The sequence below is a fragment of the Glycine soja genome, chromosome 11 (assembly GCF_004193775.1).
Source record: "Glycine soja cultivar W05 chromosome 11, ASM419377v2, whole genome shotgun sequence".
Lineage (NCBI taxonomy): Eukaryota > Viridiplantae > Streptophyta > Magnoliopsida > Fabales > Fabaceae > Glycine > Glycine soja.
In genome coordinates, this window is record NC_041012.1 from 51,317,964 (window position 1) to 51,340,367 (window position 22,404).

Consider the following 22,404-nt stretch of genomic DNA (forward strand, 5'->3'; position numbering starts at 1 on the left):
TCTAATATATTGAATTATATATCTATACTATATATAAAGGGAATAGAGAATTTTGGTGTACACATTTTTCTGGCTATTTTACCCTTATAAATATATCAGTATATTATCATTTTTATTTCAATATTTTATCTCTACAACTACACAAACCACTAAGTATAATATATTTTTTCTGAATGATCACCCACTATAATACAAGTATATAACCTCCAATATCTCTCTATTTATCGTATTTTTATTTTTAAAATTATGGAGAAACAATGAGACAAGAAGTTCCTCATTTACCCAAGCCATCATAAAATTGCGTTGAACTAAATTTCATCTAAAAATCAAACGAAGTTTTTCAGTTATTAGTATTACTAAATAACATTGTTAAATCAGACATCACATGGCAAATTTGTTGGAATTTTTCTTTTATATACAATACTACTATAAATTTTCTACTTAAAACTGCTAACTCCATTGCATTTACAATCACATTCTCATGAAACCCCTTCACACGGTACGCAACATTTAATTGCTCAACGAAAATAATGTCCAAACTTGAACGAGAAACCTTCAATTTTTTGGCCTATACCACTTATTTTAAGCCAGTTAAATTAGTCTAGGCCTGTTGTCAACTAAGACAAATTTCGGAAGTTTTATCTTACAAAAATGAAATGAATGTCTTTAAATTAAAAAGGTACACTTCGTCTAGTCGGAATACAATAATAAGACCAAAAACAAATAAAAATCAATTGTAAGATTATAAATATCTCAACGACATTGACAAATTGTCAACATCAAGCACTCAACCAGAGGGAGTGGGACTACCATTCCAACAAGCAAATATACAAAATATTTAGAAGAGACTCAACCGCATGCTAAAACTAAAAAAACATAATTAGACAGTAAAAAATAAGAAGAAAATATCCACCACAAGAATGAATATCTTGCTAACATGATGGAGGGTAAAAAAAAAGGTCATGTTTCAACCACGACCACCACCATCCTAAGGTTAGCGGAAAAAACCTGACAACACGCATTTGACTGCGAAATTTGACTTCCCGCCATGTGCATGTATTAGAAAACGACATTACACTCGTATGCAAGCAAGTAGTATCCGATAGGTGAAAAGAAACCACAGTAGAAATATTTACCATTCAATAATACAATGCCAAAAGAAGTATAAAAAATTAATACCACAACTTATAATGAACTCCCAAGTTACAACATAATTTAATACAATCCTATTTATTAATTTCATAGACAATACTCATAAAGACCATTATTAACAAGAATCTAATAAAATATGCATAATGAAATGTAGCAACGAAAATAACAGACAATAAATAAAATTATACCACAACTTATTGACCTAATTGCCTAAATTTAACTCAATTAATACCAAGAATACTAAATAATTCCTATAGTACAGCTAAGTTAGGCCAACAAGAGAAACAAAAGCAGGAAAACCAACATTAGAAAAATAAAATAAAATAAAATTATTGAAACTAATTCAACTTGATGATTATCAACAATTATTCATTCTTTCTTTTTTTCCAAAAGTAAATCTTGGGGTCAACTTGATTGGCATTTGGCAGTTATTCTCCTGATCAGAGGTGCAGGCAGAAATATTCAAGAGGCAAGCCTGGTTAAGTATGAATGTTTATCATGAATTCATGATTGTGGTGGAAGATTTGTTCTTGGGAGTATGGAATTGGCTAGCTCTTCATTCACCTTCACAGGAAGAGGTGGCATTTGCTTCATCACCTCTGGCGAGTCATTCAACCTGCCAAGAAAAATAAAAATGAAAAAAAAAATAGTAAGCCTTTTTACATCAAATCAAATTGGATTAAAATACAAATATAATTCAGAGATTTATATATAATTCTTTATTTCCTTTTGTTAGAACGCCAACTTAGGATTCCAACTCCTTTATACTCGAATAGGAAAGGACAAGCTAGCATTCATACACCGCAATATATAAAGAGAAAGAAATAAATCACATTAATATATCATGTCCTTACAATTAGAGATAGAAAAGAACAAAAAAAAGTACAACTCACTCGTTCATAATTTTAAGGATGTTATCTCTAGTTTGGCAGAAAAGATTGATGTTCTCCTGTACCTGGAAACAAAAATAAAGAGAAGAAAAACAAATAACAGGTCAGCACAAAAAACGGCCTAAGAATGGAAATGATACTGATAAACTAGAACACCGCTTATGGACCCAAAAAAGAAACAAAAAAACTAGAGCACCGCTTTCAGAACATCAAGCAGAGACATTATGAAGTATGAACTATCTCCCAAGATTTGCAATGCCAGGTAGGTAATTAAATTAGCACAAGCTATGAAACATCAAAAGCATAAAGGGAAGTTTTCAGTAAGTATATATAAACATAAACATACTCAGGGTACAATTACCTGCTTTTATGTAAGCGGTCCTAAAATGAGATAGAAATGTTATTCTCATTCTGCCAATATAAGGTAATGACACTTCATTCTCCGTATTGGTATTTTTACTAAATTCTGTGCTCTTGATTTCAGAATTAAGGCATGTTTATAAACATTGCTTCGGTTATCGATTTGTGTGGACATGAACACTTTTTTTTCGGTTATTGATTTGAACAAAATATACATTGATAATGATTATTATAAATTAGAAAAATAACTCAAGCATATACTTGTTCACATCTACTTTCCCTTTGTTTTGTTGCTTTCAGGTAAGTTATAATTGAAGAAACCCCATTCTCAAATATGGCCTCCAAAGCATCTAACAACATCCTACATCTGAGAATTATCAGCAAAGACAAGAAAACATAAAAACAAAATTGAAAGACAATGAGATAATTTCTCAACTCAAATATTACCTAACTTAGTCATGTCAATAATAAGCATGTATATTGTTAACCAAACTGAAACAAAATGAATATAAAAGAAGAACGTGGAGAGAAAATAGGACAAAAGAGAACAAGGAAAAAATAAATTGCCCAACACTGAGCCACATAGTTGATACAAATACTTATATAAGAAGTCTAATTCATAAGTTCAATCTATGGTCAAGCGGTCTTGTCTCCACACAATAGGTAAAAATTAAAATCAGTTAAAATTGTTGTCAATTCACCTGGAAAGCAGAAAGATTTGTGGAGATTTGATTCAAGGCCTGTGCATTTTGCTCTAATAGGTCACCGGTGGGACCTCCAATTGCTGCAAGAAAAAAAAAAATCAAACACAGAAGCTTGAACATTTAAAAAAGAAATGCATGTACACAAGATGTTTCAAAGGTGAAAGAAGTGCCTAAGAGACATTGAGACATAGAAGCCTGCATTGTCATGTTTGCAAACAACAGCATCCAAAGCTATGAAAAAATGCAAAAGGTATGGAACTAAGTTACTGAACCTGTATAAGAGATGCCATCATCATTGTCCATTGCAATCATTGGTGGAGCATATGGGGAGACATTGGACCGAGCAACGAAGTTAGATGACTTTACTGCGGGATCAGAAACCCTTTCCTGGAAACAAAAAAAAGAGACTTGCTAAGCATCCAAAGTCTCACTGAACATGATTAGAAACATAAAGAAAGAACCCAGAGTTTGCAGTACTTCACAAATGCACTAATACTCCATTAGCTTTCTTCCTTTTTGTTACTTTTCTTTTGTTTCACTTTCCTATATTTCTCACAGCCAAGATGCTAAACCATCCCCTATTTAACAAGTCAAAAGAAACAAGGAAACAAAACGCCATGCTAGCTTCTTCCTGGTTAGAAAATTTAACAATTACAATACTGTCTATTCCAAAACTAAAACAACAAAAAGATCATCATGCAATTTTCTGAGAAATCCTTACATGTGTAAAAGGAACACACTGTAAGCAAAACTCAAATTCCATATGAAACATTCAAGCAACATTTGCTCCTTGGAAATGAAACTTTTAGAAGTCCAGCAACAGAAGAAGGTGCCAGGATAACCTAATGCTTAAATACTTTTGGACATTTAGAGTTGGAAAATAGGGGATAATATTTTCATAGAAGCTAACCATGTTTTGTGAAATATTGTGGAATATTGACATACAGCAAATCTTATTTTGTTCTATTTAGTATTTTGGCAAAAATGAGTTCTAGATAAGTTTATAAGCTTTACAAATTTCAAAAGCCTGATAATAGTCTTGCCACACAAATAAGAAAAGGTGACCATTGAATAACAAAAAGGATATCAAATCATAACATTCTGTCAGTAATATTTTGCAGTAAGTGGTGTAAAAATAATATTGCCAGGAGCTAACCCAGTAATAACTAATAATATGTAATGATGTGTATACATTTGCATATGAATTCTAAAAGCAGACGTCATCATTTGCTTATAGAAAAATAATACAAGTAGAAAGTGAGACGGAAAAAAAAAGACCAGACGGTCTCAGGAGAACAGATGATTTGTTTGATGTATTATGAACTAAGGAAAGAGATTCTCCACAGTCATATAAGCAATCTAAAGAAGCACATGTCCAGAGGTCAGCTCACGATCCACAAAACAAAGGAACACCAATCTGTAGATTATCAAGTAGGATTTATGCATAGAAGTAGGTTATTAAAGATAATTTTCTCTCACTTGAATATGTATGTGTTGAAACTTAAAATTAGGAGTCCCTGGGTCCCAGCATGAGCAAGCAAGAGAAATGGAGTTTTCAACATATACACCCACATAGTTAGGTTTTTAGACACAACTAACATTCATAGATTAGAGAAAGACATTTGAAAAAGCATAATTGAAGGCATGCATATTAGAGTGGAACACAAAACAATCACAAAATTAATATGATGTTTATAAAAATATCCAATTAATGGAAGCAGTACCTTTTTATCTTTACTTTTCCGAGTTAAATTATGATCATCCTTCCTTCTCTTGCTATTTTCTTTCTTCTGCAAGAAAATGGAAAAAAAAAATGCCATTAAAATAACATATCTCAGAATATAAGTATAAAAGCAATCCCAAAAATAACAGTAAGCTTCTTTATTTCTCTTTGCATAATTAAGGGTGGTGGGGAGTGGTTAGTCTCTTTAAGAACTTATAAAAAAATGTCATTATAATAAGAGATCTCAGAAACTAAGTATAAAGCAATCCCAAAAATAACAGTAAGCTTCTTTTTTTCTTTTTGTATTATTAAGGGTGGTGGGGAGTGATTAGTCTCTTTAAGAACTTATCAAAAAAAGTGTGTTACACCATTCTAATGGAGGAACCAATCACCATTTACCCTTTTCATTCACAAAGGAAAAAAGATGATTAACCTTGAAGAATTTTATCAAGTATCTTATGTAATTCAATAAACCTTATTAAGAATCTTTTATCTAAGCTGAAGAACAGGTCATGAAAAAACCACAAGGGGGGGGGGGGGGGGTACAAGAGGCCAAAACCTGATGAAATTTATAAATACATAGTTCCAATATTTGGAAGATATCTACCATGCAACAACATATCTAAGATAAGATTCTCACGTGTCCAGCAAACAAGAAATTTGCATGACCATGATGTACCCACATTAACCCTTGAACACATTTATGACAATCTTCTAAAAAAAGAATCATGATAAGTTAGAACCTGCAACCTTGTAGATACTAGATACATGATCTGATCCAAATTGTTCAATAGTCAACGGGTCATACACTTAAACCTCATGTAACAGTAACCTTATCAACTTGCGGGAAATAGGTTTTCAGAATGACATAAGCAACTTAAGACAGCAACCAACAAGTACATAACTTACATTCATCCACCTGACTCGCAGTGCTACATCACGAACCGTTTTTTGCTGTAGCTGTAGGGCTATCTTTGCATAGCGTACTATGTTGGATTCTGAGGCATACCTAAAAGGGAAATTTTGGAATTCATTAATTTAATTACTACCCATATAGGAATTCATAAATACAGATTGCTAATCAAAGACAAGCATCAGACAGTAAGACAACAAAAACGAATTTACCGTGCAATCTAAATACAGAAAGCAAATCAAGCTTGATATTTAAGAAATTAATTAAATATGACTACTGAAAGATTTTGATAATGATATTAATCTAAAAAGTTTGGTTGCTGATGTTGTATTGATTTCAAACTGCCATTGCAACCAGAACAAGATGAGGTTCAACCAATAAAAGATATCTGAACTCATACATATAATTCAGTTTTCGATTGTCCTAGTTGCTAGTAAGTCTTTGTGCAAACAGAAGTAAGCAGGCATTTACAAGATGATGACCAAAAAAGACAATAACAACACGTTTTGAATAAAGCTCCGAACACCGAAATCCCAAACAGATATTGGAATTTTGGATACTCTACGACTCATACTGAAAGCTTAGCTTGAAAGGGTCATCTATATGTCAAATTGGAATTGATTTTACTGAATTCATGAGACCACTAGTATTTTGACTCATTGCAAACAACAAGCTTGAGCTTTTCACTTCACATTCCACTCATTAGCTAGCCGGCTCAATTTACATTTTTTTTATTATAATTATTGATAACAATAGTAGTAATAATTATAATAACAATAATCGTTTTAATTTAGTATGTAACTTTTTTATTTCACTTAATATTAAAAAAGTAAAGGCTTATTAATTGAAGTTACGAAGTGGAGCATAATCGAGGCTAAAATATTAAATCCAATTAACACCAAGGGTAGTAATAACTAATTAGCTCGGAAAACTCGCTTCAAAAAAGAAAAATGAATTCGATTTGTTGTTGAACTTAAGCTAGCCTAGCAAGCATAACTCAGCTTAGAAATTCATCAAAAGCTCACTTCCAAACACATGACACCACATAAAACACAAAGATAAGATTTGGCAATTACATATGGACAACACCCAAAAAAAAAAACACCAAATCTCCAGAGGAAGAAAAAAACACTCAAATCAAACACAAACAAAATTAAAAGCAAAAGTAAGAAACAAACTTGGAGAGTCCATCTTCGAGAATGGCTTGTTCTTCTGCGGTCCAATCGAGGGATATGCCAGGATTGTGCTTCATCGCGAGAGCCGCACCTGAAGTCTCCGGAGCAGAAGACGACACCACGTGCGTGTGCTCTTGATGGTTGCCAGATGGGTTCGCCATCATCCACGACGAAACGATAAACCCCCTTTTCTTCAAACTCCTCAAGTTTCAAGCTTTTCACCAAAGGGTTATCGGAATTGACGGTTACTTCCCGCCAATTACCGTGACACGCTCAACACCATGAACAAAATTGAAAAGGGGGAAAAAATAAACCCAAAATCAAAATCGAAGAGAGAGAGAGAGAGAGAGAGGTGAAAGCGATAGACGTAAGAGTGAAGGAAGGTAATGGAAGAGAGAGATAAGAGAGAGAGGGGTTTTGATTGAAGGTGGAATTGAAACTGCAGAGAAAGAAAAGGGTATTAATTTGTTTTTCTAAAAAAAAAAAAAGTTGCCTTTTTAGGAATTAAGATTTTCTGCAACTCCTTACCCACTGGGCCACTATACATAGAATTTGTACGGGACGAACTTCTTATGCTAAGAAAGTGACCCTTTTGCCCTCCGATTTCCCTTTTTTTCCCTCTTTTGCGTGCTCTATCTTGTCAGCAATATCTTTCACTCTGTAAGATTTTTAAATTTATTTTGTATTAATAATAATATTTCAACAGCATAACGCTTTTGTTTGTCGAATAAATCTTCCCTTTAGTTCATCACATTGTAAGTGTTTATTTTTTTTTAGTTTTAAATTTTACAAAATCCTTCCCTTAATTTTGTTTACTTAATAAATTTTTAAAAAAAATCATCAAAATGACATTTATTTCAGTTTTTAATTTATATCGATAAAAAATAAAATATTTGTTTAGCATTCTACAAAAACAGAAATTAAAATAAAATAAAAACTTATAAAAATGATAAATGTTGGGTAAATTTCCTATTTAGAGCCTAAATTCGAAAAAAATAGTAATAATTACTTCTACTTACTAACCTCAGATTAAATAAACACAAAATGCATTCAAATATGAACACAAACTTCGGGGGGGAGAAAAGATGAAACCAAAAGATACAGGACCATTACTTCTCAATTCTCATTTAACAATTCAAATCCCTCAAATATTCTCGAGAATGAGTTTCTTCCATACTTATTGGCTTATTGGCAAATCAAAGGATACTACATTCACTCACTTCTATTATTCATTTATTCACTTCGGTAAACCATGATTCACCTTAGTTAGGGCATGGTGAATGAGGAGGATATGGAGTGGTGCTAGGATCAGTTTTTGGTGAAAATTAATTATGATGAAGGTAAAATAATAAAAAAATATTTATATTTTTTTTATAGTATCATTATAATTTTGTAGAGCATAATTGGGCGAAATTGGACGAAACTTCTTCTAAATCTATCTTTCACTTTTAAAATTGGTTCCTCTTATTTTGAGATAGTATTGTTATTTTGCTGGGATGCTTTATTAAATATATCACGCACAATTTAATGTTTGGATTAATATGACGAGTGAAATATAGAGTAAAAGATTGTTTTTAAATTCTGATAAGACATACATTAATAATCCACTCTTTAACATACATTTTTATTCTTTAAAAAATACATATTTTTTATTATTGATTAAAATTTATTAAATAAACACAAATTAGTCATCTCATTTTTTATTTAGTGACATTAACACACGGAACTTTATTACTCAATTTGCAATTTTTATTACTTAGTTTAAAATATTGAAAAGATACTGCGGTGTTATTTTCTAACGAAATGAACTATTAAAATTAATCACTATCAACTAAAATGAAAGGTTCGTACAAATAAGCTTACGTAAATTGTGTTTCTTTTATTGGGACATAGTACGTTACACAGCAAAACTTTTTATTTGAATGTAATAATTAATAAATTTTTCAAAAATAAAGGCACTTTTGAGTTTATTTGGGTTTTTTTTTTAAAAAGATGCAAAGTCGTTTTCTCCACAATTATTGAAAAAAATATATAATAAAGTTCTTTTTTCTATTGGTTTGGTACAAAGTGTTTTTCATAATTTAGAAAAAAAAAACATATTTACAAAGTTAAGAAAAAGTATTTGTAGTGTCGACATAATAACATGTTTAATTAATAAAATTAAATGTCATATAGGACAAAAAATTAATATTTTTAAATGACAAAAAATAATAAATTAACAACTTGAATAATATTATGATAAAATAATAAATAGACGCACGTTGTCACCCGCACCGTCATTAGAAGTTTTTCTTTCTGGTAGGTTTTCTAATAATAGGGAATTCTAAAACACCACCAGATCGTTTTGTATTTTTTTTTATTTGTCCATTTTAAAATATGTACATATATCAAGAATAGAATTGATTCCCTTAAAAAATACAATTGATATTTTTTAATCATATTACAATATATAAATATTTAATATGATATATATATATATATATATATATATATATACACATTATTCATTCGTATAAGTGTGTAAACTATTTAATAAGTTGATGAAATAAGAACATAACTAGAAATATTATAGATGGAATTAATTTTACTTTTGGTTTTCTAGTCCGAATCAAGTGTAGCTTCGTCTCTAAAAAATTTAAATTAATTAAGTTATTATATTTTAAAATCATGTAAAAGTAAATTCTCTATTGAATTTCATTTTTTAAACTCTCAGATTCTTAATTCTTTAATATGCTACCAGTGTAAAGATTTTTTTACTATTAAAGTAACAATATATTAGAGAGTAATGTAGTATTATTTTTAAATTAGTTATTACAAAAGTGAATAAACTTTGCATACACAATAATATCTGATGGGATGACAATCTAAATTTTTGTAAATTAAATTTGAAAACCAAAACTATATACGACAATGTGTTCTCAATTCTTGTCAAAAAACCATTGTGTTCTCAATTAATGCACGCGCATAATGTTAATGCTGGACTTGCAGGCGACAATCACTATTAGCAGTGGTGCTTACAGCTAGATACACCTATTCATCTGACAAAAAATCTCAACCATTTCCAAACAAAAAAGTACTGGTTGGCCCATAAAAAAACCGTGTAACCCAAAAAAATTCCAATTGGATGTACTTATAAACTTCATGGGGCCCAACTCGAGCTTTCTTTTTTCAATTTATTTTATTTTTCATAAATATATATTTTTTAAAAATATACATGATCTGAATTTTTCTCTTATTTTTCAATTTTAATAATTTTATTTGATTTTTATAAACAAAAAATAATTCTTAAAAAAACATAGTGCAATGGCAAGGGTTTTGCCCCCCCAATGAGATTTTCTGGTGCCCATTAATACATTTGATTACATGAAAAAATATTCTCACCTCTGAAAAGTTTAGATCAACTATTACCATGCCTGTTTTTATATATTATTTCATCCTCAAAATCTTATTTTGAATTTGGTAAACAAGGGATGAAAACATAAAAAACAATGAATAAATGAAAGGAAGAAGAGAGATGTGAAGATGAATGATTAATATATAATTATGACTAAATTGTCATTTTCATCCCTAAATGTATAGAGTGTTGATAAATTCATTCATGGAAGATGAAAATTTAAATTTTAGTTCCCAAAAGTGAAAAAGTGCGACATATTCATTCATCTGTTAGTCGTTTGTTATCGTTAATGAAAGAACCTACGTAACACATTTAGAGACAAATTTGACAGCACTTTACACATTCAAGGACGAAAATGACTATTTAGCCAAAATATAATTTAATCTTCATTTTTTTCTTCTTTTAATCGTTGCAAACATAATATTATAATAAATACTTTAAAAAAAACAAGCATAAGTTAAAACAAACATAATAATAAGTATAATATTGATTAATAAGCATGATGTGTTTGCTGCTTTGAAATTTCTATCGTGACAACATTAGACGGTGACAAAATCAAGTTGAGTCTCATTTTTTGTAAGGATTAATTTAATGACTATGCATTTTTGTAAGGATTAACATATTTTGGATAAGGTACTGTCACATTAAAAATTTCATAACAATAGATAGATTATGTTTACTAATCAATATTATGCTTATTAATATGTTTGTTCTAACTTATGCTTGTTTTTTTTAAGTGTTCATTGTAATATGCTTGCAACAATTCAAAAAGGAGGAAAGATGAAGATTAAATTATATTTTGGATAAATAGTCATTTTTATTTCCGAATATATCACGTAAACTCTTTCATTAATGGTAAAAATCAAGGAATGAATAAATTTGTCGTAATTTTTTATTTTTATTTTCAGAGACTAAAATTTGAATTTCTATCTTTTAGGAACGAATTTATCAACGCTCTACCTATTCAGGACGAAAATGACTATTTATCCTATAATTAGTTAGTTACAACTTGACAACGAAAAAATAAACTTTTATTACAAACTAATTAACTTCATATTCACTTAATTAAGCGGACTTCTTTCTTCAACTCAAAGACAACATGTTAGTTTTGAGCAGTTTTTCTTTGGACTCTTGCATTGCCAACTTCAAGTTGTGACCACGCTTTAATATTACTCATTACTCATCATCGTCATACCACGGTGTTTAGAGCACATTCACAAGAAAAGGGAAACCATATATCCCATGCTCAAGCCAAACGATTAATTATGCGATGGAAATACTATTTACTGGACATATATAAAATTTAAAAGCCTCTTTAACTAAGCTTTGCTTTCGCTTGTTAAAATACAATTTAAGCTTGTTTTATAATTTCTAGATCCGCTAATAACGTGAAAAATCTTAACAATTTTGCCGACAGAAATCAGCTCCAACTATGCTTATTTTTGCTTATACGGGGTCTAATTCGCAAGTTAACGTGTTTTTTTTTTCCAGTGTCATGTTGCACACTCTTGAAGCCACTTAAGAGTGCTACTACTACTGCCTGTGATCCAAGTTTTTTCGTAATAAACAGTCAAAAGCTTTAACATTAAGTTGCGTTAAGGTAAGCATCGCAAAGTGTGTTTAAAGAATAAAAGATGGCACATGCCGTACCATATAGATTAATCAATAATCAGAGAATGACAGATATGTTAGAAGCGGTTATGGAGTACCATGCGCCTAGTGTCCATAATACTCACTATTAATTACATAGAAAAACTCATAATAGTTATATCGATTTGTTGGAAATATTGGATCAACAAAAGAAGCTTTTTCGTGGTTAGAGTAATAGATTATATTTAGACCCCAAATCGAAGTCGTGGTCACATGCAAAGCACGTTCCTTGCTACCCACGTCACAGCAGCAGCATTAAATGGCTTTAGAAGGATGTTGAAACTCCTTGGTGCATGTGAACGTACAGCTCCATGCCTTACTCTTCCGTCACACGGTGCCGTAATGCTTGGATTAGATTTCATTGTTCTATGATATTTTATATTCCACTATGATGTTGATGCTATCTATGGTCGGTTGTGCCAGGATCGAGGACACTGTGTGCTATAAAAGGGGCGAGAGGGAATACCTTCCAGGCAGTGAAACAAACAAAAACACCTAAATGGGGAGAGTTATGTGTGTGGGTTTTCCACTGGTAGCTCTCGTAGTGGTGAGCATGTGTTTTGGATTGGCAGATGCAGAGGTGAAAACACCAAATTTGCGGTGGCATTATTATAAGGTGACGAATAGATGTCACGACGCAGAGGAGTATGTCCGGCACCAAGTGAACCTGTTTTGGAAGAATGACAGAAGCATTACGGCAAAGCTTCTCCGCTTGGTTTATGCTGACTGTTTTGTCACTGTATGTACTATACTTTCTAGTTAGGTGTTTTGTGACTTAGCTTTCAGCAAAATATATATAATTAATGTTTTGTGGGCTAGGGATGTGATGCATCAATTCTGCTTGACGAAGGAGCAAATCCAGAGAAAAAAGCAGCACAAAACCGGGGGCTTGGAGGATTTGCGGTCATTGACAAGATAAAAGCTGTTCTGGAATCACGATGCCCTGGAACTGTGTCTTGTGCTGATATACTCCACCTCGCCACCAGGGATGCTGTTAAACTGGTACACTTCTATTCTATCAACTCCTTATTCCACCAGCCCCTCCATATATATACCAAACTCATTTCAGGATTCATATATGTGAACAGGCAGGTGGAGCAGGTTACCCAGTTTTAACAGGTAGAAAGGATGGCATGAAATCAGATGCTGCATCAGTAGACCTGCCATCACCATCCGTCTCGCTGCAGAAAGTCCTGGAATATTTCAAATCCAGGAACTTGAATGAACTAGACATGACCACACTTTTAGGTAAGCCAAACTTGCAATCCACTACAAATTATACTAACTAGTTGTAATACTGCTACGTTTACGAGTTTTTTTAAATATATAAAAATATGTTAAGATTTTTTTTATCAATTTATAGTTTATTATAAATAATTCACTGTAAATTGTGTTCTTGAGATATTCTATATATTTTTTATTAAAACTAAGCATGTTAAAAATATTCGTTCAAATCTCTTTTACTAGTATAGATAAATAAATAGTGTTTCTAGTTGCCTTTAAGGCACCCATGTAAGCAAAATAATAATAATAATAATAATAATAACAATAACGTTTCTAAATTTTTTGGTTGAAATGAACGTGTTTGCTTCATATCAACACAGGAGCACACACAATGGGCAGAACACATTGTAGCTTTATTGTTGATCGGCTCTACAACTACAATGGTTCCGGAAAACCCGACCCAAGCATGAGTGTTACTTCACTAGAGTCGTTGAGAAAACTTTGCCCGCCAAGAAAGAAGGGACAAGCAGACCCTCTGGTACACCTAAACCCAGAATCAGGGTCAAGTTACAACTTCACAGAATCATACTACAGAAGGGTCCTATCCCACGAAGCTGTCCTGGGAGTTGATCAACAATTACTATATAGTGATGACACTAAACAGATCTCCGAGGAGTTCGCTGTTGGATTTGAAGATTTTCGGAAATCTTTTGCTACATCAATGTACAAGATGGGGAATTACAGGGTTTTAACAGGCAACCAAGGAGAGATACGCCGATATTGCCGATACACAAATAAGTAGGAGGCGAAATCAGATGTTTTGAGTGGACTCCGATATCCCCAGTTTAAACAGATTTGTTTTGTGTTTTTAAGGTAAAGAATAATTACATGAATAATACCTTCTTTGTCCTTTGTAATTTCTGAGTTTCAGCAATTCAAGTCACTAAAAAATCTTCTTGTTGTAGTATGTATGTATAAAACATAAATCCTATCCTCTGTCAATTAAAACCACCACAAAAATTGACTACATGTTTCCATATCTTACAACAATCCCCTGTGACATATTCACCCTCTATTTCTACTTGTATGCGTGTGCTTATACCGAACTCCAAATCCTCTGGTTAGTAATAAATTTTTGTACGATTTTCTCCAGAAATGAGCTGAACCAAAAGTTCAAAGAATTGTTTGCATAACCTGCGCCAGGTATCCAAGACTGCAAATTGATCAAACCTGGGAGCAACCAGAGTGATGAAAAATCCCCTTGTCAATCTTTTCACTGGCTTCAAGAGACGCAAAGGAGAGAGAATATATCAATACAATATGAGAAATGGAAAAAAAAAATCAAATACTAAAAGAGAAGCAATCTTTAAAATGATCTTCAGGAAATCAAATACATTCCTGACAGAACATACTACTAACTTAAAACAAGAAAAGCTAAACAAGAAAATTAAAAAAGAAGATATGTTACATGGAATCCCATTTGATCAATTCTATAATCAATTAGAATAATCTAAAATCAAATTTCTAGAGGAGATTCCAGTAATCAATTATATGAAATCATTCCTGATATATCATAACCATTGCTAATGAACTGAAGCCTGTGAATGGTCAAACAATATATCGTATGATGTTAATCAATTACAGAGTGAAATTTTACTTACAAACTAAAGCACACAAGTGTGTGAAAAAATAGATCAATTCCTTAAAAGGTATGGAATAAATAAATTAGGTCCTAGAATCCCTGAAAAAGGGATGTAGTTTTACACAAGCACAATTTTCTTCATCTGGTAGAAACTACATAAGCAACAACAGCACCCTCTGCATTTTTTAGAAACGACATACCAACATAGTCATACACTCATAACAAATATAGAATAGGGCATTGCTCCTATATTTGATTCTGCACATATTTCTTGCCTTCTAACAAATGCGCCAATCAACTTCTTAGTTTTTTCCTTATAGTTATACCAAAAGCTTTCATTGCTACCCAACAAAACATACTCTCTTTTTGGTCATTAATAATCCTTGCATCAAATATCCAAGAACTGGAAGGGAACTGAATTTTTTAAGTTCAACACACTACAGAAATGCCTGGTAAAGACCATCTAGGAATCTATATAGACACCACCAAAAGTCAAGCAAACTAATAAAATGCAAAGCAGAACAAACTGATATTACCTCATAAAAAAGAGTAATGAAGACAATGGACATAAAGCAGTTGGATGAACCTCTGAAGGCAAAACCACTTTAAGCTGCAAAGTCTCCCATCCTAAGTGGATAAGTAATGAGTAAGGTTTTAACACCAAACTTCAATTTGGAAATGCAAAGCCATATAAGTGATACTCAGTGCCATTCAGTGCTTGTCTCAAGTATAATGGCAATGAAGTTACCTTAGTCCCCTTTCTCTGCCACATAGTTCATTTTCTTGATTACCTATCAAGAGATGAGATTTCAATTTTAAAAACAAAATGTTAGAAATACAAAAGGAAAAAATACATTTTTAAGTATTCCTTGCATGAATATAGAAACATCAGAATAAAAACATTCTTTTAAATATTCTTGAAATTAAGTGAGAGTTGCCTACCACTTATATATATATTATTTTGGTCATATCATTAATCAATGTAGAATCTCCAACACACACACTTCACATCAAGGATTGGACATTTCGAGTGTGAAGTTTGCAAAATTGAACATTTACATGTGGTCCAATAATAGGTGGCCCAGCCTGAATCCTGATAGACCCAACAACTGCTAAGATAGACTCTGATACCATCTTAGAATTTGAGCTTTAACCTAACTCAACCCCAAACTCATGAGGTGAGGGTTGCCCATTACTTAAATAACTATTTTGGTCATATCCTTAGTAAATGTGGGATCTCCAACAAATTAAAACAAGGATTAAGCCTTCACCAAACTAAAAAATGGCATAAAATTTGCAAAAGCAGTTAATGACTTCTTTTATGAGTAGCACACGCAAAGGAAAATAACTGGTTTAGGATTTACCTTGTTAAAATATTTCTTTCGGAGTTTGATTGCTGTTGTTATGCAGCTTTTCACATTCATCTTTAACATCTTGTCATTGAACATCTATGAAATGTAAATTTGATATATACAGTTAAAAAATGCACAATAATATCTCAATTTGGTATATATGAACTGAATGAACTATCTATCTGAGGAAGGGAAAACAAAGTTGAAACAGATCTCATTAAGAATGTAAAGAAATTGATTTTGGGGAAGGAAAAACTAAGTTCAAAACAGATCTCATTAAGAATGTAAAGGAATTGGTTTCAAGTAATGATTAGGTATAAGTTGGTGCAAGAAAAGAAAGTTAACAAATAGGCACAGGCTCCTTTCACCTTTCAATACAAAGTACATCAGACCTCATTAAATAATAACACCGATATGCAATTATAGCACAAGTTAGTTTGAAAACATTATGCAAGTTTCTTGAAAAAGAAGTTTATGTAATATCAACTTCACATTTTCAAATCAAAACATAATTCAAACAAAGAACCCAACATCAAACATTATAAAAAATATAAAACAATGTAGTATACTAATTATGACTTTCATAGCAGCAATTAAATGCTGGGTAAAAAAAAAGATCAATGCACCTGCCTTTATCATATCATCAAAAGAATGAGTTTCCCGAATGATCTTCTGGCGGTTTAAAACAAGAATTGCTGCAACACAAAATATGGCCAACTCATTATTTCCTTTCCTTTTTAAGGAAATACTGCTCGTTTGAACTTGATGACTTCTAGGCCAGATATTCCTTGCCAAGCCACAAAAGGTATGGGATGAGAGCGACTTCAATTTGCTGGCATATACAGAGTGATCAGCTCTTTCATGATTTGACTGTGGGCTGGCTTTTGTGTTGTCATTTTCATTATGATTTGACTGTGAACCATTCTTCACACTACCACCATCACTATCTGCAATTTCTTCTCTCATACCATTGCTTGAGTCTCTAGGAAGATGTAACTCCAATGCTTCCAGACAGTTCTCTTCTAAATCATAAGCCATGAATTCATCAAAGTCAGCTGCCCACATCATCTGCACTAGACAAGAATATTGTGATCATGAATTGAAGAACTAAAACAATGATGTATCAAAAGGGTGCACAAAAAAAAGGCACCATTTTAATTTTGACCATTCAAATATGATCTAATGATCCAAATTTATAGTTTGCATTTTTCACAATAATAAGAATTCTTAATCAATACTCTCCCTATATATTGGGGAGAGGGGGTAAAACTACACTGTTTTAAAAGCACAAATTATTACACTATCAATAATTATATAAAAATGTGTTTTTTATCAATCCAATAGTAGAATTTTGATTATAATCTTAATTGTTTTTGTCGAATTTTCTCAACAATTGAATAGCTATGTAATTAAAGAGTTCTTATTTTTGTATATTTTAAAAGTATATATAACATCAATTTTGATGTACATGAATAGAATATTAAATAATGTTAGCATAACATAAGAATTTATAAATATGAACTATATGACAAGAACTTTCAATCTGACAGTAGATTGAGAAAAAATTACTCAATATATATATATGAAAAATTAACTCATTATTGAATTCATATAAATGTTTTCCAAGACCCCCAATCAAACTAACAGTCACAAGGTATGTAAGCTGATTCTTCACCTTTCAATTAACTTATTCAACTCTGCCTCAAAAATCAACAGCAAAACTAGATTTGCTTGCTTTTGATGCAGTAGCAACCAAGCAGAAGCAGATACAAAAGAAAGTAGTTCTGAACAGGATTAACTATTGAAAAGATTAATGGGTTTCTGGGAGAGGAGGGAGGGAGGAATGAAGCACAAACCTCCCACATTGAAAGAGCCTCATTGAAAGACAACTCTCTTCGAAAGAGAACTAGCAACATACGAAATGCAAAATGAAGGCTTTCAGCTCCAATTTTTGACAGGTGGGCAAACATTTCTTTGTCTAACAGTTCAAGAATATGCCATAAGGCTCGCAACTGCTTCATCACTCTAGTTGGTCCTTCCATTTGAAAATTTTCTCTCTGGAAATATGTCAAAGAAAACAAGTCAGTCACCACAAACTAAGTTACATCATTGAAATTTAGCCAAATTTGAAAATACCATTCTCCTTAAAAGCATCTCAAAACACCAAAATGCATCTGCATTATCCTCAAAGATTACAACAAAGGGAGACAGCAAATCACTCATACCTAAAAACAAGTATTTCAGTGAAAAGACAAGTTTTGGCATCCAGAGTCAGTGTAATAGGACTATAAATAGAACACAATCATCAGCAAGAAGTCAAGAAATTCCCAGGAAAAAAATAACCTTGGCAATACCCCGTTGAAGGATCAACCCATGCATAGACAGCAAGAATATCTGACATCCTAGCTAAATTTCTCGTGTCCTCGTAGAATTCAAGATGACTATCAGTCCTCACAACATCAACAACTGAAAATTAATAATTCCATAAGCTAGAAAGAATATCAGGATAAAATATATGCTGTTATCAAAAAGAATAAATAAACTCTGTTAACTAGAAGGGAAGAGGGAGACACACTATACAACTTAGGTACCTATCCTATGCAAGGTCCAAAGCCATTCTGATACTCTCTCTTCACTGATAGGCCATCCTTGAGAAATTGGGGATCTTATCATTGCTGGCTGTGGTACATCTGATATTTTCAGTTGAGTTACCATCTGTGCTTCATAAACTTGATTCTCAGACAGAAGTTCTGGTTCTTCCTCATCAGGTGAAGCAATTCCAATTTCAGAGTCCATGGGATGTAAGGTAGCAAGAGGTTGTTGGCAATTCGATTCAATAACTAAATCTACATTGTTATTAATTCGAAAGCTATGCATACTGTCAACTTCAAATCTTGATTGGCCTGGAGCAGGAAGTTTATCCCCATGCTCTGTGCCTGAATTTTTATCTTTACCACTCTTCTCAAACAGATTAGTGACCGATAAAGGAGGAAAATCAAAACTACATTCAGTTACACAGTCTGATTCCTCTACTTCTCCCCCTAACTTTGGGGAACTGGAGTTTCGTTGACCAGAAGAATCGCATGCTGCATTATCAGTGCATACTCTCAAGCTAACTAGGTCAACCCCATTATTGGAGCTTTCCCAATGGCTTGAATTTTCTCCTTCTGTACAAATAATGTTCCTATCATAACATTTTCCTACTTCAACATTATTATCATTATAAGTTGATTCTTCTATTTTAGCTTGCGATTTCCGTCCATCTTTGGATGAAGTCCTCAGATCCATTAATTTGGATCCAACAACATATGCCAACGAACCAGTTCCGACACTTGAATGCATTGTTTGGCATTGTTTAATCAGGCCACTATAATGCTCTCTGCAAGGACAGTTTCTCATGGATGTCAATAAGTAATAATTACATGTTCAAGAACCTAGGAAAGGAGCTACCCTAGCTGAAACAAATCATATGGCCATTGAATGCCAAATGCATTTTACAATAACACTTCCAATCATTGACACAATTACACAGATAGTTGTCAGATGCCAAAGGAAGGCAGCCATGCATGCATTGACATGTGGTCACAATCATCCATGATAGAAATATTGAATTTAGCAAGTTCTAAGTTGTGACTTTCCTGGCTAAAGATCATAGATTCAACATTCATTATGTGCAAAGTAGATGCATATAAGACCCATAAAACAGGAGAGAAAAAATCAAAGAAAGTGGATGGACATGCACCTTCTAGCTGCTCTCAACCTTCTTCGATACTCAGCAGTGCTGCTCAACGAATAACAACCTAGTAAAAACTCCCAAACTTCAGGTCTTATTGATGGATCTACACCCTAACAAAAAACAGGTAAAAAAGTGTAACAAATCGGAAAGACCAACAGTTCATTTAATAGCTTAAATTTGAGAAAGAAAAATTGAAGCTCAGGTGTTTGATGCTTCTAGAGTATGGATTTATACATTCATATTGATGGAAAAGGAAATTAAACTTAAAAATTTAAGTTAAACGTCTAGCAATCTACAATAAACATATTCAGAATGCAGCATGAAAGTAACCAGATTGCCATGCCCAAAATTTGTCCCTACTCTCTATTACTTTTGCACCATGGGAAATTAAGCTCTTATGCCAAACTGGTTATTTGCAAATCAATTTGCACCTTTGGAATGAAAATTCAAGAAAAACAAGTCAATGACAACAGCTGACAAAGAACACCTCAATCTAAAGCCTCAACAACCTTAGAGGCAGTAAAACTAACTTTATATTACACAAAGTTAGGCATGTTTGTTCAAAATCCATTACTACCATGCCACAATCATTTTTGTCCAATAAAACAAGACAAGGTGCATCAAATTCATGAGCATGAAGCATACAAAGCTTGAAGAAGATGATTATGGTGATGAACAGATGATGACAAAGATAATGGTGCAGACAGAAAAAAAATCACAACATAAATGATAACATACCCCTAATACAATCAATTTTAGTGCCTTCCGGAAACCAAACACCTTTCCTTCACTATCGGACATGGCTTGCCATTTGTCTGGCTTAAGCATTCTGTTTACCTGCTCCATGAAGAATACTAAAATCATTAAACAAGTCATCTTATAACAAGATTTTGTATCTATAATCTATAATAAACAAACAACAAGATCTCCTTAGATGCCCAACAGTTTAAATGAAAAAGTGAGGAATCTCCACTAATATATATAGTTTCTGTTGCAAAGGGGAAGTGTGAGAATTCCCAAATCAAAATATGTATTCCACTATAAAACATCCAGGAAAGTGCAATAATCCTGAAGTTCTGGGGCTTCGTCAATTGATGAACTAGCATCAAATTACAGAAAATGCTTTTGACAGATTATCCACAGCCCATTTTACAGAAAGGATATCCTTCAGACTAATCCTATCAAATTGTTCGAGAAACAACAAGATGGTGCCTATCATCGGTCTTAGATTAAAACAAAGCGCGGAATAAGTAGTGCATGAGTATGATGATGTAGTAATGAACGATTAAAGTTGAGCACGAGCAAAGCAGTTAGTAAAACACAGTAGAGTTGTAGTCTTACAGTTAAAACAACCTTTACAGGCGACTGCGAAAGGCAGGGATCCCCAATGTCGCGCACGATGGAACTCACTTTCCGCAAATTTACTGCCCCAGCTTTTCCACAACTCCATTGCTTCGCTTCCTCGCCACAATACATCACAGTCACACACACTCCCCTCGCTCGCTCTACCTTCAACCACCACAATCACCAATCAACAATCACAGCAGTGTCAATAAACCCCTAAATTTCATGCCGAACGAGAACCTTCAATGATTCATTATTATTATTATTATCGTTCTAATTTTCAAATTCGATTAACAAAGGGTGAAAGTGTGTAAGTGAGGAGAAGAGAATATTCCTTCTTCCTCTTCTTTTGCAGAGACAGAAGGAGCAACAATCGACGGTCAGAAGAGAATGCGAAAAATGAAATTGAAAGCTAAGGAATCATGAACCATGAATCATACCGAAATGCAAATGGAATCGAGAGGGTAATGAGAGGATGGGGAAAATGGATTGATTGTAACGGAAAGGGTTTGTGTTGTGAAAGTGGTGTGCACTGTGCAATGAGTGGAGGTTGGAAGTTGCGACTGAGTTCTGTTCGGTTCAGGTAAGAACCTCCTCCGTGCGTGCATCGTCGTTCGCTCAAATAACAATGAAAAAGTGAAAAGACCCTTTTCTTTTTATTTTTCGGATAAATAATCAAATTAGATAATAAGTTTTTTTTTACCATTTTAAAATTAAATTACAAAATTCATAAATTAATTTATCATTAAATTATCTCTCAAATTATTTTATCACACTCTTTTATATTCACACCTCCTGCCAAATGCTAAAAATCTTCAAACCATGTAATAACTAATAATTTAGTACTACCATGTTTGTTTAACAGTTTTGAAATAAAAATAATCATCTACCCACTACTCAGTCATAAATCGCCGCTTCAAAACCACCCAAAGAAACGCTTCTATCATTTTGTTGTTAATATATCCTACTCAACATTTTGTTTTTTCTTTTTCAAAACTTTTAATCCTATATCTTTTATATTATACTAATATAATAATTTGTGTCCTGTAATAAAATATATCATATATTATAATTAATTTGATCTTTTATTATTTAAAATATTTAATTTATTTTTTAAATAAGTCAAAATGATCATTTCAATGATT

The 22,404-nt window shown here is 32.5% G+C and overlaps 3 protein-coding genes across 8 annotated transcripts; 1 reads left to right on the plus strand and 2 right to left on the minus strand.

Moving 5' to 3' along the window:
• Window positions 1-1,255: 1,255 nt before the first annotated feature.
• LOC114377515 lies at window positions 1,256-7,429 on the minus strand. The gene is made up of 7 exons (XM_028336056.1): window positions 6,921-7,429; window positions 5,739-5,838; window positions 4,831-4,896; window positions 3,379-3,493; window positions 3,104-3,186; window positions 2,046-2,107; window positions 1,256-1,768 (listed from the first exon to the last, which is right to left on the minus strand). The coding sequence occupies exons 1-7, from the start codon at window positions 7,079-7,081 to the stop codon at window positions 1,657-1,659; spliced, it is 699 nt and encodes a 232-aa protein (XP_028191857.1). The 5' UTR covers window positions 7,082-7,429; the 3' UTR covers window positions 1,256-1,656.
• Window positions 7,430-12,423: 4,994 nt separating this feature from the next.
• Window positions 12,424-14,313, plus strand: LOC114377022 (probable peroxidase 61). Its single transcript, XM_028335392.1, has 4 exons — window positions 12,424-12,700; window positions 12,781-12,963; window positions 13,050-13,209; window positions 13,566-14,313. Exons 1-4 carry the CDS (start codon window positions 12,461-12,463, stop codon window positions 13,985-13,987), a joined length of 1,005 nt encoding a protein of 334 aa, XP_028191193.1. The 5' UTR covers window positions 12,424-12,460; the 3' UTR covers window positions 13,988-14,313.
• On the minus strand, window positions 14,161-21,899 carry LOC114377020 (small G protein signaling modulator 1). Of its 6 annotated transcripts, none has more exons than XM_028335389.1 (13): window positions 21,700-21,899; window positions 21,269-21,424; window positions 20,654-20,752; window positions 19,922-20,025; window positions 18,771-19,558; window positions 18,523-18,645; window positions 18,316-18,404; window positions 18,036-18,236; window positions 16,810-17,247; window positions 16,192-16,275; window positions 15,576-15,618; window positions 15,364-15,454; window positions 14,161-14,465 (listed from the first exon to the last, which is right to left on the minus strand). In XM_028335389.1, the coding sequence occupies exons 1-11, from the start codon at window positions 21,865-21,867 to the stop codon at window positions 15,577-15,579; spliced, it is 2,292 nt and encodes a 763-aa protein (XP_028191190.1). In that variant the 5' UTR covers window positions 21,868-21,899; the 3' UTR covers window positions 14,161-14,465; window positions 15,364-15,454; window position 15,576. The 6 variants fall into 6 exon arrangements, with proteins under 6 accessions (XP_028191190.1, XP_028191189.1, XP_028191187.1 ...); XM_028335388.1 differs by having other exon boundaries at window positions 14,161-14,461; window positions 21,257-21,424; XM_028335386.1 differs by having other exon boundaries at window positions 21,257-21,424.
• Between the last annotated feature and the right edge of the window lie 505 nt (window positions 21,900-22,404).